General features: G+C 36.7%; 1 protein-coding gene across 3 annotated transcripts in view; it reads right to left on the minus strand.

Annotated features, from left to right (window-relative positions):
• Positions 1 to 4,555: 4,555 nt before the first annotated feature.
• pnpla7b (patatin-like phospholipase domain containing 7b) overlaps positions 4,556 to 15,105 on the minus strand; it is a 42,093-nt gene continuing 31,543 nt past the window's right edge. For all 3 annotated transcript variants that reach the window (XM_030143555.1, XM_030143556.1, XM_030143554.1), the window contains exons 27-35: positions 14,316 to 14,432; positions 14,012 to 14,081; positions 13,737 to 13,853; positions 10,239 to 10,387; positions 9,256 to 9,408; positions 9,048 to 9,164; positions 7,091 to 7,175; positions 6,064 to 6,194; positions 4,556 to 5,941 (exon numbers count right to left, since the gene is read on the minus strand). In XM_030143555.1, the coding sequence (XP_029999415.1) occupies positions 5,894 to 5,941; positions 6,064 to 6,194; positions 7,091 to 7,175; positions 9,048 to 9,164; positions 9,256 to 9,408; positions 10,239 to 10,387; positions 13,737 to 13,853; positions 14,012 to 14,081; positions 14,316 to 14,432 (987 nt within the window). In that variant the 3' untranslated portion in view covers positions 4,556 to 5,893. The remainder of the gene's footprint in view (positions 5,942 to 6,063; positions 6,195 to 7,090; positions 7,176 to 9,047; positions 9,165 to 9,255; positions 9,409 to 10,238; positions 10,388 to 13,736; positions 13,854 to 14,011; positions 14,082 to 14,315; positions 14,433 to 15,105) is intronic.

The raw sequence follows: 15,105 nt of genomic DNA on the forward strand, positions 1-15,105 counted from the left end.
TTCCTCATTATTTAGACATTCTTTCAGGCCTTTATTTGTTAAAATTAATATTCCAAACTCTCACAAGTTGGAGAATGTCTTGCACCACAACACACTGAGGACTAACAAAACCTCCAAACAAATCAATGCTATGTATCTACAACTTTATGACTCACTTAATAAAGTTTAAGGCTCATTTTTTACACACATCTATATTATGATATCATCAAGTTTCTTCTTCAAACCTCAAATGGATTCCAGACATGTCAAAACAATGAACAGTGGACTAGAAATGTAAAATGTAAGATAAGATAAGATAAGATAACATAAGATAAGCCTTTATTTGTCCCACAAGGGGAAATTCCAGGTTACAGCAGCGAAGCACAAAAAGCACACAAGAGCAGAAGAAGTGCAAAATCAAAAATAAAGACAAATTGAAAAGTTACATATACTATTTACAGTTGTGCGTATGTTGATCATGCTACAGGTTGAACAGGGGTAGAGTTTATTGCACAGTTATTTGGAGCAGTTTCTGTTGTGGAGTCTGACCTCTGCAGGAAGGACAGAGCTGTGATACCTCTCCTTCACACACTTGGAGTGTCTCATCCTGTCACTGATGGAGCTCCTTAGTGCAGTGAGTGTGTGTTGGAGGGGGTGGGAGTGTTTGTCCATCATGGAGGACAGCTTGCCTGTCCACCTCCTCTCCCCCACCTCCTCCACCTGTTCCAGAGGACTTCCCAGGACAGAGCTGACCTTCTTTATCAGTTTGTCCAGCCTCTTCCTGTCAGCTGCTGTGGTGTTGCTCCCCCAGCAGACCACACAGTAGAAGATGGCAGAGGTCACAACAGAGTCATAGAAGGTAAGGCAGATAATCAGGTAAAAATAAAGAAATCCCCCCAAAAATATGCAAATGTCCCATACAGATCAATACAGTTCTGACGAAGAAGGAAACAAATCCACAAAACTGCCTGTTGTGTTTTCTGGTGTCTCTCTGTTTCTGTAGAGTTTTACTTTCTCATTGATTTTCTCCATAGAAACTGAGTCGAATCTTCATCCTCTCAAACTCATCCGTGGTCTTTCTGTACTGATCGCAGACCTCTGCGATGCATTGTTCATTTACTGTAACTCTGAGGCTGTCGATGAGGAGGAACAGCTCCAGGATGCTGATTTCCACTCTCATCAGATTGGCTGTGTCAGGACCACTGGATTTCCTGCGCAGGTCTTCACAGGACTGCATTACTGTTTCCAACTTCCTCCTCAGAAATAAAGCTGCTTCCTTTAAATCTTTCACTATTATGTCCGCTTTCTTCACAGATACTGCTGCTTTTGTTAGCAGACCCAGGATGGAAGAAACAGCACCAGCTGCGAATAAAAATGCAATTGCTAATCCAACTACTGCAAAGGGTCCAAATAATAAAACTAAAACCAACAGCAATACTAACACACCAATAATCAGACCTCCAGCTAAGATAAGGGTCGATTGTACCTTTAACTGTTTTACTTCATCTGAAACGCTCTGAAGTTTTTGTGCATTCTCCTGCATCTTTTGTTGTTTGTCTTCAAGTGATTTGATGAATGAAGCTGCATTTACCTTAAACCTGTTCTCTAAATCAGAAACATCAGACAGAAGTGCCATCTTATGAAGCAGTTTTTCAATCGTTTTTCTGACAGGATGGAAGTAGAAATGAAAAGTGTAACTCATTCAACTCAGATCAGCCGTGTTTTGATTCATGTGCTTTCTTTTTTCGCCTGTTTGATTTGGTTGTCTTGGATCTGGATCAGCTGATGAAGTGAGGTCTGAGGTGGGTCTCATGGGTGGAAACTGTTACCTGGAACAGAACAGAGACAGAGCAGAGAGGGTAAGAGCGTATATGATGTTATTAGGACAATAGCCTATTAGGACTGTGTTCAAAAGACTGTTCCACAGAGATCACCAAGAAACAAACACAGTGTTTTTCTTTGTTACCCCAGTTCCCATGGTCATATACAGTATGTGTGTGTATCTATGAATGCATAGTTTTTCTTCCTTTTGTTATATATACACAACACTACATGCAACATGAAGTGTAAGAGTGACTCAGTTCAGTTATGTAGTGTATATGTTCAAGACTTTCAGGCCTGTTTATCCACCACTGTTATGTTCACTCCTGTTGAAAAGCAGACTGTTAACCGACAGGTTAGAGACACTAGTGTTACTCTGATAAAGAACATTCCTGTTGACCAACAGCAGTAAGCAGTAGTTTAATCTGATGTCATGTTTCTAGCAGCTTTAACTTTTCAGAGCTTTTTGATTTTTACATGTTATAGATGCTCAGGGTGATGTACAAGCACTTCTTGTACCCACTAGTGGCATGACAGGGTACAGGACATGCACGGTGCACACAGGAAAAGTCTTGCAAAATTGTAGTTTTAAAAACATTGGTACAAACACTGATATTGCAAGCTAAAATGTTGTTTACATATTGGCGAGGGGCCAAAATGTAGAGAAAAATATCCATTTTGTGTGAAGGGCTAGGTAAGGAAAAATCTACTCAAAGGAGTTCCACCAGGATCTACACTTGAGCCTTGTCAGTTTATATATACACAGCTCTGGAGAAAGGAGGAAACCAGTCCAAGGGTGCGTTCAAATATCTACTTTTACTTGGCCTTGATGGAAAACATCATGAAGCTACAGAAAGATGGAAAGGACATTTCAAAAGGTTTTGAGTGACGAGAGACTCGGACTGCATTTACACAAGACAGATGTTAGTTTACAGAAATATTTATGGATATTTCACCCAGTGTTGAATGTGGATGTTTGATACGTACTGTGAACAAAGAAACCCAGCAAGAAATAATGATTCATTTCTATGTTTGCAATAGACACAAAAAAAGGAAAAGGCCAACAGTCACCCACACTCGATCTCCAGTTCCATCATTTTTATTCCATCATCACTTCTTTTTGTGAAGTCAACCACAATTGAATTGTGGGATAGTAGTCTCTCCTTTGCTTATCTTGGCCGTCACTTTAAATACTTCTGGGTCATTTCAGTCGATTCAGAACCTTCCTAAACAAAAAGGTCAACTCTGACACACCTCAAATATCCAAATTACCAACCCTGAACTACTGTCAGTACTTTGTAGAATAAACAATAAATATAAAATTAGTACTAAAAGCAGTTACTTACTCTGTGATTGCGATCGTCTTGTGTTCTTCGGACTTTGCCCTTTGACACTCCCTTTTGTTTTATTGCCATTTCCTAGACTCTGACGTCATGCAAGTCTTCATCTTAGAACATCACACCCAAGAAATTATGTAATGAGGTAGTAATAATAGTCTGTGGAGGAAAATAAAAGGGCTAGTCTCAAAAAATGGCTGAATGTGATGATTATTTGGATGAATTAAATTACTCCGATTTGACTTAGCATTGTAGGGATAGGGTTAAAATTGAGCCATATTTTAATTGATTTAGCTCCGGTTATGTTTTTGCCACGTTAAATACTTGAATTAAATGATGTTCTATTAAAAATCAAGTGTTAACATGTGCATCTTCATAAAGCCCCTCTTAGGGTTTGGGTTCCATAAAAAGAATGTCCATATATTCTTTTGTAACCTTTTACGATCCAGAGAAAGGAAGAGTCAGCAGAGGAGAAAATAGATGAGAAAACCATGGGCAGAAGATATAATAAGCTACACTGAATTTACATAACAGAACATTCTACACATACACATTATATTCTCCTTTATCAGGATGTTATGTACTTTCACTTCATAATATTTTAATATTTTAGTTTTATTTTCCCCTTGAATGCTCCGTTTATTTATGTAAAGCACAGTGAATAGTCTTTTTCCCTAAAATGTGCTGTAAAAATAAACTTAACTTGCATTAATACATAAATAAATGGCCATATTGTAAAGATTAAAACATTTAATGCTCAAAGACCCAAACAGCTTCCAGTCATCAAATGCATCTGCTGATGGAAAATGTTTGATAAATTCTGAATCCCTAATCCTATCAATATGTGTAAATAATTGGTGTAAAATGCAGTTTGTCCTCTTTTCATGGTCATCAGTTATGACCCATTTGGATGTTCAGAGGCTGCGTAGTTACCATGGAAACACCATCATCTTCTACACCACTGATTCACCAGTAAAATCCATGGAGTTAGACAGATGACTGGTCGTAGATGCTTGTTTTTATGTTCAGTTCAGTATGAAAAATTTGACTGAAAACGACAATTTTTTCATTTTTATCCATTTTGATATAATCACCTTTTAGCTTTAAAAAAATCTACAAAATTAATAAATCAAACATAAGAAAATACCTGAATTTCACTAAAAAATGCAATGTAAATTTTTATAAATGGTGATAAATCATTTTGGAAAGATTCAATGTAAAAAAAAAGAAAAATTTTACTTTGAAGCTGCCGCAAAAATAGTTCTAGGTGTGTAAGCATTGTGTTGCAGGTGCTGTGAGTTAAACTGGTAAAAAAAAAAAAAAAAAACCTTTAGCAACAAGATAATAAAATGGTTGCAGTGTGTTGGCCTAAAAGCCTCCATGCGTCATATGATGTATAAACTGACATAATAACACACTGACAGTCACACTGTTTATTTTACTGCAGCATCAACAGTTTCAGATTCCACAAAACACTGAATTACACGGACGTGTCTAGAAATAATCTGCTTTTACATCATCACAGGTTGAAGAAAAAAAACAATAACAACAAAAAAAAAACAGTACATAATCGCTGTTACGTAAGGTCAATGAAAACTGTAATTAAACAACCGAACAAAGCAGCATCTATAGAAACTGTTTTAACACAGCGGTACATACTCTGTCAAATCACAAACGACGACACTTATAACACACTGTATAAAAGCACTAAACTCTTACCGTTCTAGTAAAAACACAGTGAATCAGTCACCACAGGGGCTCTGTAACCACGGTAACACAGACATAAATGGCACATATAAAAGGTATAATCTCACAGTAATTGCCGGGGTTTTTTTTCTCCTACTCGAGCTCATTGAAATACTACAAACAGGTTTCCCACATTCCAACACAAAAACACAGCGAGGCTTTAGTTTTAGGCACAGGTCATGTCTTCTGTTAGGCTGTTGACGGTATTTGTTCCTACAATGATGTGAAGATTATAAAGCTGCCACTTCAAACAGAAAAAGACGACGGAAAAGTAAAGTTCTGTGATGTCAAGGACAAGTGAAGAGCTCGATCACATCCAGTCACACCCGTTGTTTTGTCTCATTAAGGCTTTAATGGCTAAAGCACTGGATGAAGTGGGACATAATCTTCATTCTGTAGGTTGTCTCATCAGGTTTTCTCACCAAAAGGAGAAATACAGTATTTGCGCTGGTCTATTTACCAATCGATTAGTGATACACTAGTGATCTTCTGTGTGAAATAGCTTATTATCCTTAGTCTTCATAGTAAGAGGTGTGCAAATATCCCTGCTCCTTCATGCACAGAAATGAGGATAACACTGTGCATACAGCGTCTATGTTTAGTGTTTTAAAAGTGTGATGCTACAAAAAGGTTAAATATAAACTTTATCAAACTACAAAGTGGCTCTGCATGTCCAATTAGTGGTTCATTTGTGCGTGATGTGCATATGAAAAAGAAAAAAAAAGTTCAAGGCTTATATTTTGGAAAATCCTGCACATTTTCAAGAACTAAAACAAAATGAGTGCTCATCATACAAACATGTGATTTTACCCTTTTTAACCCTTTTATGCCCTTCCAAAACCCTGAATTCCTTTCATTCAGGGTTTCAGACAAAAATTATGATGCTACTGGAATTCTACAGACTGATTTAATTACTTTGAAGTTTCCAGGCCTAAACCGACCATTTTGCTCACTTGGTTGACACATCTGCATTTCGCAAGGAGGCACTAGAACGCTAAATGCACTGGGCATCACAGCCGGGAATTCCTGTTCCTGTGTCGGATTTGGATTTCTTCATCCTGTAAATAAAACAAGAAGTCAGAAGTTCCATGAAGGTTTGACTTGATTTTGTGCTAAGTGATGAAATGTCATTCTAAAGGGAGTAAATGATGCTGTCGTTTTTGTTTTTTTTTAAACCTACAGTCTCTGCAGTGTCTGCTGTTTCCTCTCCCTCTGTGTGTTCACTTCCTGGCGTGAACGCCTCAAAGTCAGACAGAGCGCTCTCCACCGCCTCCTCGTCGTAGTCCGTCTGGTATTCATCAGACAGCTCCTCTGAAGGAACACCAAGGACAGACACTAGGGCTGACACGTGTCTATTCCAGGAACATTTATACAACTATTAACCCATAAAGACCCACACATCCATCACCAACCAAAACCATCTACTGATCTAAACTGTTGAATACCTGTTGATCCACTAATTCTATCAATACATGTCAGTAATTGGTGTAAAATACAGTTTGTCATCTTTTCATGGTCATCAGATATGACCCATTTGGACGTTCAGAGATTCTGTAGTTACCGTGGAAACAGCGTCATCTTCTACAACACTGATTCACCAGTAAAACTCCTGGAGTTGGATCAATGACAGTGGATAGAAATGCTTGTTTTATGTTCAGTTAATGATAGATTTTACTTAAAAAGTCATTTTTTCTGCAGTTTTCTGTTTTTGATATAATGTCCCCAACTTTAATCTGATCTTTTATGAACATCTTCATGATCAGTGAATGAAATATAGGAAAATACCCAATTTATACTGATAAAATACAAAGTACAGGAGATAATATTATAGTAGATGGAGATAAATCACTTAAGAAAGGTTAGACAGAGAAAATTAATTTGGGAAGCAGCACTGGGCCTTTATGGGTTAAGCAGAGTTTCCCCTAGTTTGATGAGTTCTTTAATTATCATATTGACAACATATTGTCTAATACATAAGGTACAAATTGCTGCTCTGATTGAGTCTTAATATGTATTTGGTATTTATTTATTTATTTATTTATTCATTCATTCTTCATTTTTGTTGCATTGATAATTTCTTTCCTGCTACTTGTTATTATATTATACTTGCATGGAGCATCTGTGACACACAATAATTTCCCCCTGGCATTAATAAAGTATTCTGATTTTGATTGATTGATCAGTGTGTGAGGTTGCTGAGAACCTACCATCGACCACAGCGTTCTTGACAGGTTCGATTCTTGATACAATCTCCGCCAGGTCAGTGAAGGAGGCGTTCGGGCATGTGAGCACCTGGATTAAACAAACTGTGTTATAGCAACGGCTGTGGATCACCTTCAGTTTCAGTTTAATCTCCACTAACACAAGGTGTATGTATGAGAAACAGTATCTATTATGAAATAATTTGCCTTTGAAGGATTAATGTTAGATCAGTGAAACGTATATTTAATTCAAGTGTTGGATAACTTTGGAACCCTGGAGATGACTTTAAACAAAGGCAGGGGAAGTGGATTTTGGATTTATGCTGCGGCTGATTTGTGTTTGACTTGTCGTCTATATGCTACCAAATAAAACCCTTCCTCAAGTTTAAGACATAAAACATAACCCTTGTGGACCCGTACCCTCTAGGGAGCCAAAAATGTACAATATAAAATCATCATATATCAAAATTCTTCTGCTTTCATCCACATAAATCTCTTAAACCACTTCAGCTCTGCCCAAAACTACCAAATGTTCAATAATTTTCAGGATTTTAACCCTTTAAATTCTAGTTTGAATACTTGATGTCACTTGTTTTTATTAGACAAACAACACAAGAATGAGGTATTTTTCCATATTTTCCATATAATACATGGTGGAAGGATGTGACATGGTGTTATATCAGAGTGTTGGACATGTCAGAGATTAGCAATAACACTGATTTGATTGAATTAGTAGTTTTTGTGCAGTGCAGGACCTTCATAGAAAAAAAATCCCTTACTGACTTACAGTGAAATCACACTTTTTAATCTCACATAAAAAGTACTAACATAATCAAACCAGTTTTATAGCAGTTTTCTTTGCACATATTTGGCTCGAGGGTCCTAGAAGATACAAAAAGTGTCAGTATTGTATAATTGACCTGTAAGAGTAACTGACATTAGATTCAAAAATATTTAAAAAAAAAAAAAAAATTCTTGCAGAAATTCATGTCACAAGCTGTAACACAGCCATAATGATCACCAAATCAAAAAACAAAAATGGACAAAAGTAGTGTGTAGGGTTCCTAATGGTCGATGATGATACTTGAAGTGTGCTTAAACCTTTTATCCTATATTATAAAAGGGAAGTGGACTCACACAAAATCCGTACAGAGCTGACTGCTGCAGTTTGTCATACTTATGTATTTTTGGTCAAGGAACAGACTAGCAAAAACAGCAAGCTGATAGGACCAATATTTTGGGAGATATGAGTAATTTTGGAATACAATGGCCTTACAATAGCCTTGCCCAGATTTATAGAATCACACATTTGAAGTGGGTTACCTAGCAACAGATGAACAATAGGACCACGTTGCCATAGTGTCAGATTTCATGTGCAGAAACAGACATGCCAGCTGAGAGGTTATTCAACTGAAAACGGAATTTACCAAGAAAGTAAAGAAAGTAAAGGAATAAACTGGATCAGAGGTAAGTTTAGTATCTACCACATCTAGAACCTGTGGTTCCCCACGGGACAACGCTCTAATCATATTATAAGACAATAATCTGCTCTGAATATTAATAAATTTAATACGGTTCTCCAAAAAAAGTTAAACAAAAATCATTAAATTAACATCTCCCCCCTCAATGAAAAACATTTAGATTCTCCTTATTTTGCAGATATCTGTCATTTCCACAGTTTATGCACATGTTACTAGATATTTCCTGCTTTCTTAAGGATCCACTTTCAGCCTTTTTGCACCAACTGCTTCAGGTTTTCACACAAACTTAAGATTTTATGGTGAGAATAGAGGAACTTTCTCCCTTCTGAGGATGAAAGTAAAAAAAAACCTTCTAAAGACACCATCAAAGATCAAGTCGAATGAACTTGAATGAGAAGTACTGGGTGTATTTGAGTGGAGTGGAAGTATAATGGAACCTGCCACCTCCCTGCTCTGGAGTACAGTTTGACATTTACACTCACATGACCAGTTTTGGTCTTGTGGAACTCCTCCTGATGTCTGTCTTTCATCATGCTGTCCACCACGCCACTGCGCTGCCACACGTCGAACAGCGTCTTTCCGTGTTGGTATCCCACCTCCTACAGCCACAGTGAACAAGAGGTGAATGAAAAGTGTGAGAACTCAAATCTGGTAGAAGGAAGAGAAGTGAGGACTGAAGGAAAGACTCACAGCGATCTCGTCGAACTTGCCGAACTCTAGCGTCCCGTAGTGGTCGATGGGCGGACGGATGTACTCGCAGTATTCGCTGTCTTTTACCAGCTCCAGCTGACGGACACAGCAGACGTACGCAAGTCTGGTTTGGATCTCTGCCATGTTCAGGACCTGGAAATCCAGTACAGATGAACAAAAAAAATCAGACTAGGCTCTACTGTTCACTCTTCCATTATCCTTTAACTCAAATACACTATATGGACAAAAGTATATGGACATGTTGAATTCAGGTGTTTCTTTTCTAACAGGGGTCTGGGATACAAAACAATAATGACTAATGTCAGAATATAGTTTTATACTAGGATAAAGATCATTACATTGGTTAGTTTGGTTTAAATTGTTATCTTTGCTTCCAAAATGCCCCAGCGATGGTTTTTATTTAATTTCTTTCAACATTATTATCATTTTTTTTATCCATGACTATGATTTTAAATGTTCTACCTCGAAATTTCTAAAATATTTTTCATGCTCTGACTGTAAATAATGATTTTCTACCACAACTAACCATCTACTTTCTTCACATCTCACTGAGGAAGAAAAATCTCCCATTAAACTTTAAGGAAATATCGATGTTTATAAACTATATGGACATAAATATTGGGACATATCATGTCTATAGATATAAGATGTCCTGTTCATGAGGATTTGAGATAGAAGTATCAATATTTTCTTTAAGTTGTATAGAAATTTAGAGGTAGAAAATTTTAAATCATAGTCATGGATAAAAAAACAAAACCAAATCAATGCTGAGAGAAATTAAGTGAAATCCATCTCTGAGGCATTTTGGAAGCAAAAATAAGAATTTAAACAAAACTGACCAAAAAAAAAGACCCCTGTTAGAAAAGAAACGCCTGAATTCAACGTGTTCACATACTTTTGTCCATATAGTGGATGTTCCACAGCTTTACGTAGGTTTAAGATGAATCCAAAGCTTGGCAGACCTTGACTCTCTCAGCCAGCGGGTTAAATCTCTTCCACAAAAGCCACCAGCCATTCAGAGAGTCGCCGTAGTTGGTCAGGTCGGTTTCGTCCCGGCTTCCAACATCAATGGCGATCACAACCTTCGCCCCCATGGAGCGAGCAACATCAGCTGCAAAAAAACACATTCAGATCACATGTCTGGTCAAAATACCATGAGGTCGTGTCTCCTGTTTGTAAAGATGCTTCACTAAGACTACGTTCAGACAGCAGGTCTTAATGCACAATTCAGATTTTTTGGTGGAATCCGATTTTTTTGTCTGCTCATTCATATTACACACTAAATGCAACTTCTACCAGTTCTGAGTATGAACTGAAGGCGACCCTGAAGTGACCCACATGTGCAAAAGCGGTTCTGACGTAATACGTGACCAGGCAGGCACACACTGTGTTTATGGAACAAAATGTGTTTTTCCCAACACTCCTCCTCCTGGGACGCAGAACTGCAGAATTTCAGTGATGTTAAGGTTGGACAAATGCGACCTGGCTGTTCAGACTGAGGTCACACTGTAATATATCAGATACATAACAGATTTATGACCACATATGAAAGTGGCCTGGGTCAGATTAGAAAAAATTGGATTTGTGCTGTTCAAAGTGTCTTTAACAGATTGGATACAGGTCACATATGGGCAAAAACACTCTGATTTGAGCCACATTTGTCTGCAGTCTGAACATAGCCTAAAGGACTTTGGATTAAGGACAAATGTTGGCTGAAAGCACTGAATAGTAACAAAATTAAGTCATTAAACCCACATTTGTTGATAACTCACTGCATTTGTACTTGAATGCAATACATAATACATTCCCTGACATTATGAAACAAAGTACTACACACTTCTATATATGAATGTAAATTTCTATTATTGCTTCATTTTGCATAATGGTCCAATCAAGTGGTAACATGTGGACACATTTCATGTTCAACAGTCTCTGTCATATAAGCAGAATAACTTATATACATGTATTATACATATTTGAGTAGGTATTTATAAGCACTTTAACATTATGTATAACTAAATTTGGGGAGATAAAAGTTTTAGGTAAAACATGTCAATTTACTGCTCGATAACACGTGGACTTGAAACGGACATATTTTTTAAGCTTTACGCAAACATTCAAAACATGTGGTTCTCGACAGAAATTGATATCAAGTAGGACAAAACCTTTTAGATATTATCTTCAACTATGCTGACAATAAATTTTGGACTAAAATATTGAAGAGTCTCTCTTTTATTGACATGAGAATGTGATCAGATGTGGACAGGCTGCCATAGTAACACGTGGACGACTCTTTACCATTGTATGCATCACCCAAAATGTACCAAAAGACCATAACTTTCTGAAAGTTTCATTAAAATATCTGAATTACCAGTAACTTGAAAATTAAAAATGGGTATTTTTGTGGTAACACGTGGACAGGGCCTTTTAAGCAAATCACAAATGTTCAAACTCATAAATATCAATAATATTCACAAAATAATGAGAATCTAATACTTGAAACATAACAATCATCTATATAATCAACAGACTGAACACATTTTCAGATTTTTTAGATATAATTTTTTGCGTCATATTCGAGCTATGGCTATGGTGTAAAAAGTACAATCAATAAAATTGGTTGGAACTTTTTTTCTACAAGTGGTATTTTAAAAAGGATAACAGTTCCATAAAATAGAGATCTTTAGCTAAAAAATGAGTCCACTTGATAAATGATGTGTGTAAATTTACTTTTTCATGCTGATATTCACTTTCGCTTGATCAGCCCCAGAAGCTTTTTTGGGAAGCTCTGTCAAAAGAAAACTGCAACCGTTAACTCTGCGAAAAATAAAACTGTGATGGTGTTTTTTTCAGATTGGCATTTGACAAGTCCCGGAATTTAGCTGTACGATAGATAAGAGAAATAGCTGATCTTGTTGCTCATTTTATTTGGTTATTTACGCATTACAAGATAATGCTCATAAAAAGTGCACCTCTTATGTTTTGTATGAACCACTGTAATATTTACTATCTACAGGTGTGCCATAGAGTGTGCTAACAAGCAGCATCTCTCTGTGGTATCAGAGCAGCGATGCCTCTGATGAAAAGGCACAAAGAAGAGTGGTGAGGACAGCTGAAAAGATTATTGGGGTCACACTACCACCCCTTGGAGACCTGGCAGAACAATACTGCCTGTCCAATGCACTGAGGATCACCAAGGACCCCACTCATTCCTGTCATCAACTGTTCTCTCTTTTGCCATTAAATGCAAAACAGTGAGATTCCAGAACAGTTTGTACCCAACTGTTGTCAGACTGTTAAACACACATAAATGTCACAGATAAACAGCGCGATATACTGAGGGGATCTCAACCACACTGCAATATTGACTCTTCCTGTCAACTTGAGCCATATTCAGTGCAATACTTTTTTAACATTGAACTAGTATAGTTTTGTTCATTTTTTTTTCAATCACAGATTTGCATTACTTATTTATGGATTTGTATATATTTTTATACTGACTATTGCATTCTATCTATAAGTTTATTTTATTCTGTCAACCTATCTGTGTGTTTTTTGAGACCAATGGATTGTCATTTAATGTTTACATGACATGAATGATGGAAATGTTTAAATGACAAATAAAGAATTTGAATTTAATAATTTATTACAAAATGTAGGTAACTTTTTTTCCCCATTCTTTGTTTTTTCAGAAAAGCATGTCATTCAAAACTTCCCTTTCGGGTACAAATTCAGTATCCACGCATCAAATTTGAACTAAGATGCTAATCCAAGATTTTTAGTCAAATATAGAACAAATAAAAAAAAAGAAAGAAAAGTGGGCGAGAGGAGAGGGCTTACTCCACAACTTCATCAACAAGATAAAACACACTAAGGTGTGTATGTTTACATTAACCTAAACAGAAATGTATATCATGTAAATGATTTCACATAACCGATATATTCAATTCACATCAATAACAGGTTTTACATAATTTGTCCATTTTGACCAAATAGTGAAAAAAGATTCCCTTTGATTCTAAACACAAAAGGTCATTTTCTCCAGAATGTAAATGTCCTGCACGATATCGATCCATTCAGGCTTCAGGCTTGAACCATTTTTAGTGACAGTCTTTTAACTTGCTGCCAAAAGCATTAACAACAGTTTTTTTTTTTATCTTTCAGAGTCTAGATATCACATGAAATATCTCCTAAGTACAGGGCTTCACATTTACAAGGAATTTTTTTTTTAGTAAAAATGTTATTTAAATGTTCACATAGCTGCTCCCAGAATGGTTTGATCACTGGACAACTCCAGAAGATATGATAGTGATTGGCGTTATTTGTCCCACAGAAAAATGTAGGTAACTTTAGTACATATTTCCTTGGAGCTGGTATAAGTTATTGGAATATGGGGGGGTTACACTTTGCTGAATTATTATGTAATCTATTTTCCACATGAAATACTTGTCGTTGCTCACCAGGCAGGTTGTTGATGTATCCTCCATCCATGAGTAAGTGTCCATCTTTGGGATCACAGAGCGGTGGCAGGTAACCTGATAAAGACATACTGGCCCGGACATAGCGCCACAGGGACCCTGAGGAAAAACACAAACACAGAAAGGCAAAGAATAACACCAATATACACATATATTTTTCTTTTATTGTTGTCTTTCTTATTTTTGAAAGCTGAGTTTTAGAAAAGTCTCTCTAATGTCGATCTATGTTCAAATACAGACAAAGATGGAAAACACACCATCGGTGTGAACCCTCATGGCTGAAGCTGTGATATCAGTCGTGATGTTGAAGTACGGCAGCCACAGATCCTAAACCAGAAGAGGTGATGAAGGTAGGGAAAGAAGAAAGCATTAATACCAACAAGAACCTCACAGCCAGTCTGGTTTTATTGAATTAACCCATGTGCAACCAGTTACACCTTCTAAAAAGATAATTAGTCGAAGCTGCTTATCACAGAAAAGTGAATAGATTCTGTGGTTACTTCACTGATGCATGAACTGCATGTCAAATTCTGGACATTCTGGAGAAGATCCCTCACTTACCTCGATCTGTTTGTCCTTGAAAACAGAACTAATGCCAGAGTTAAAGGAAGCTCCAGAAAACATGGATGTAACAGGGTAGGTCAGGTCCAAGACCTTCTTAAATAAAGATGTCATATCCTAAAGAGAGAAGAAAATTAGAAAAACAAAACTGATAGGCACGTTGATGTACAAGGTATAGAACTGACTTTGCACAAACTCTTCCTCCATTTTCTTCTGAACTCAGTCTGAACTTTACCTACACTCTAATACAGAACTACTTGAATCTTAGGGGGCACATAAAGTGGACTTACTGTAATCTGAAATAAACTGGAAGCATGGTAAAGTGGTTGTAGATGTCATTCATATTTATACTGGTAATTTACACTGAATATTTGTTGAATACTTTACATTTTTATGATATATTTTATTTTTCCTCAGTAGTAATGAATTGATTTTATTTTAGTGTTAATTATTGTCTGTCTGCAGTCTTTGTAATTCTGCTGTTGCCTGTCTTAGCCAGAATAATACCTAGTTACCCCTTTAAGCGCCAAAGTCACAATACTGCGACAAACAACATAACTGAATGAAACAGACCATAGATTCAGATAGAGTTGCCAAAGCTTGTTACCACCTCCCACCAATAAATGGTGGACATGTGCCCCTTCAATCCTAACACCATTTCATGGCATGTTTTTATTTAAAGTAAAGAAAAAAAATCTAGTATAAAAGCATGATTCTGAGCTGGTTTGGTAAGTAAGTAAAGTTTATTAAGTTTTAGTTTGGATAGATACGGACAGATATGGCTACTCTG

The sequence above is a fragment of the Sphaeramia orbicularis genome, chromosome 9 (genome assembly GCF_902148855.1).
Source record: "Sphaeramia orbicularis chromosome 9, fSphaOr1.1, whole genome shotgun sequence".
In the NCBI taxonomy this organism is placed as follows: Eukaryota; Metazoa; Chordata; class Actinopteri; order Kurtiformes; family Apogonidae; genus Sphaeramia; species Sphaeramia orbicularis.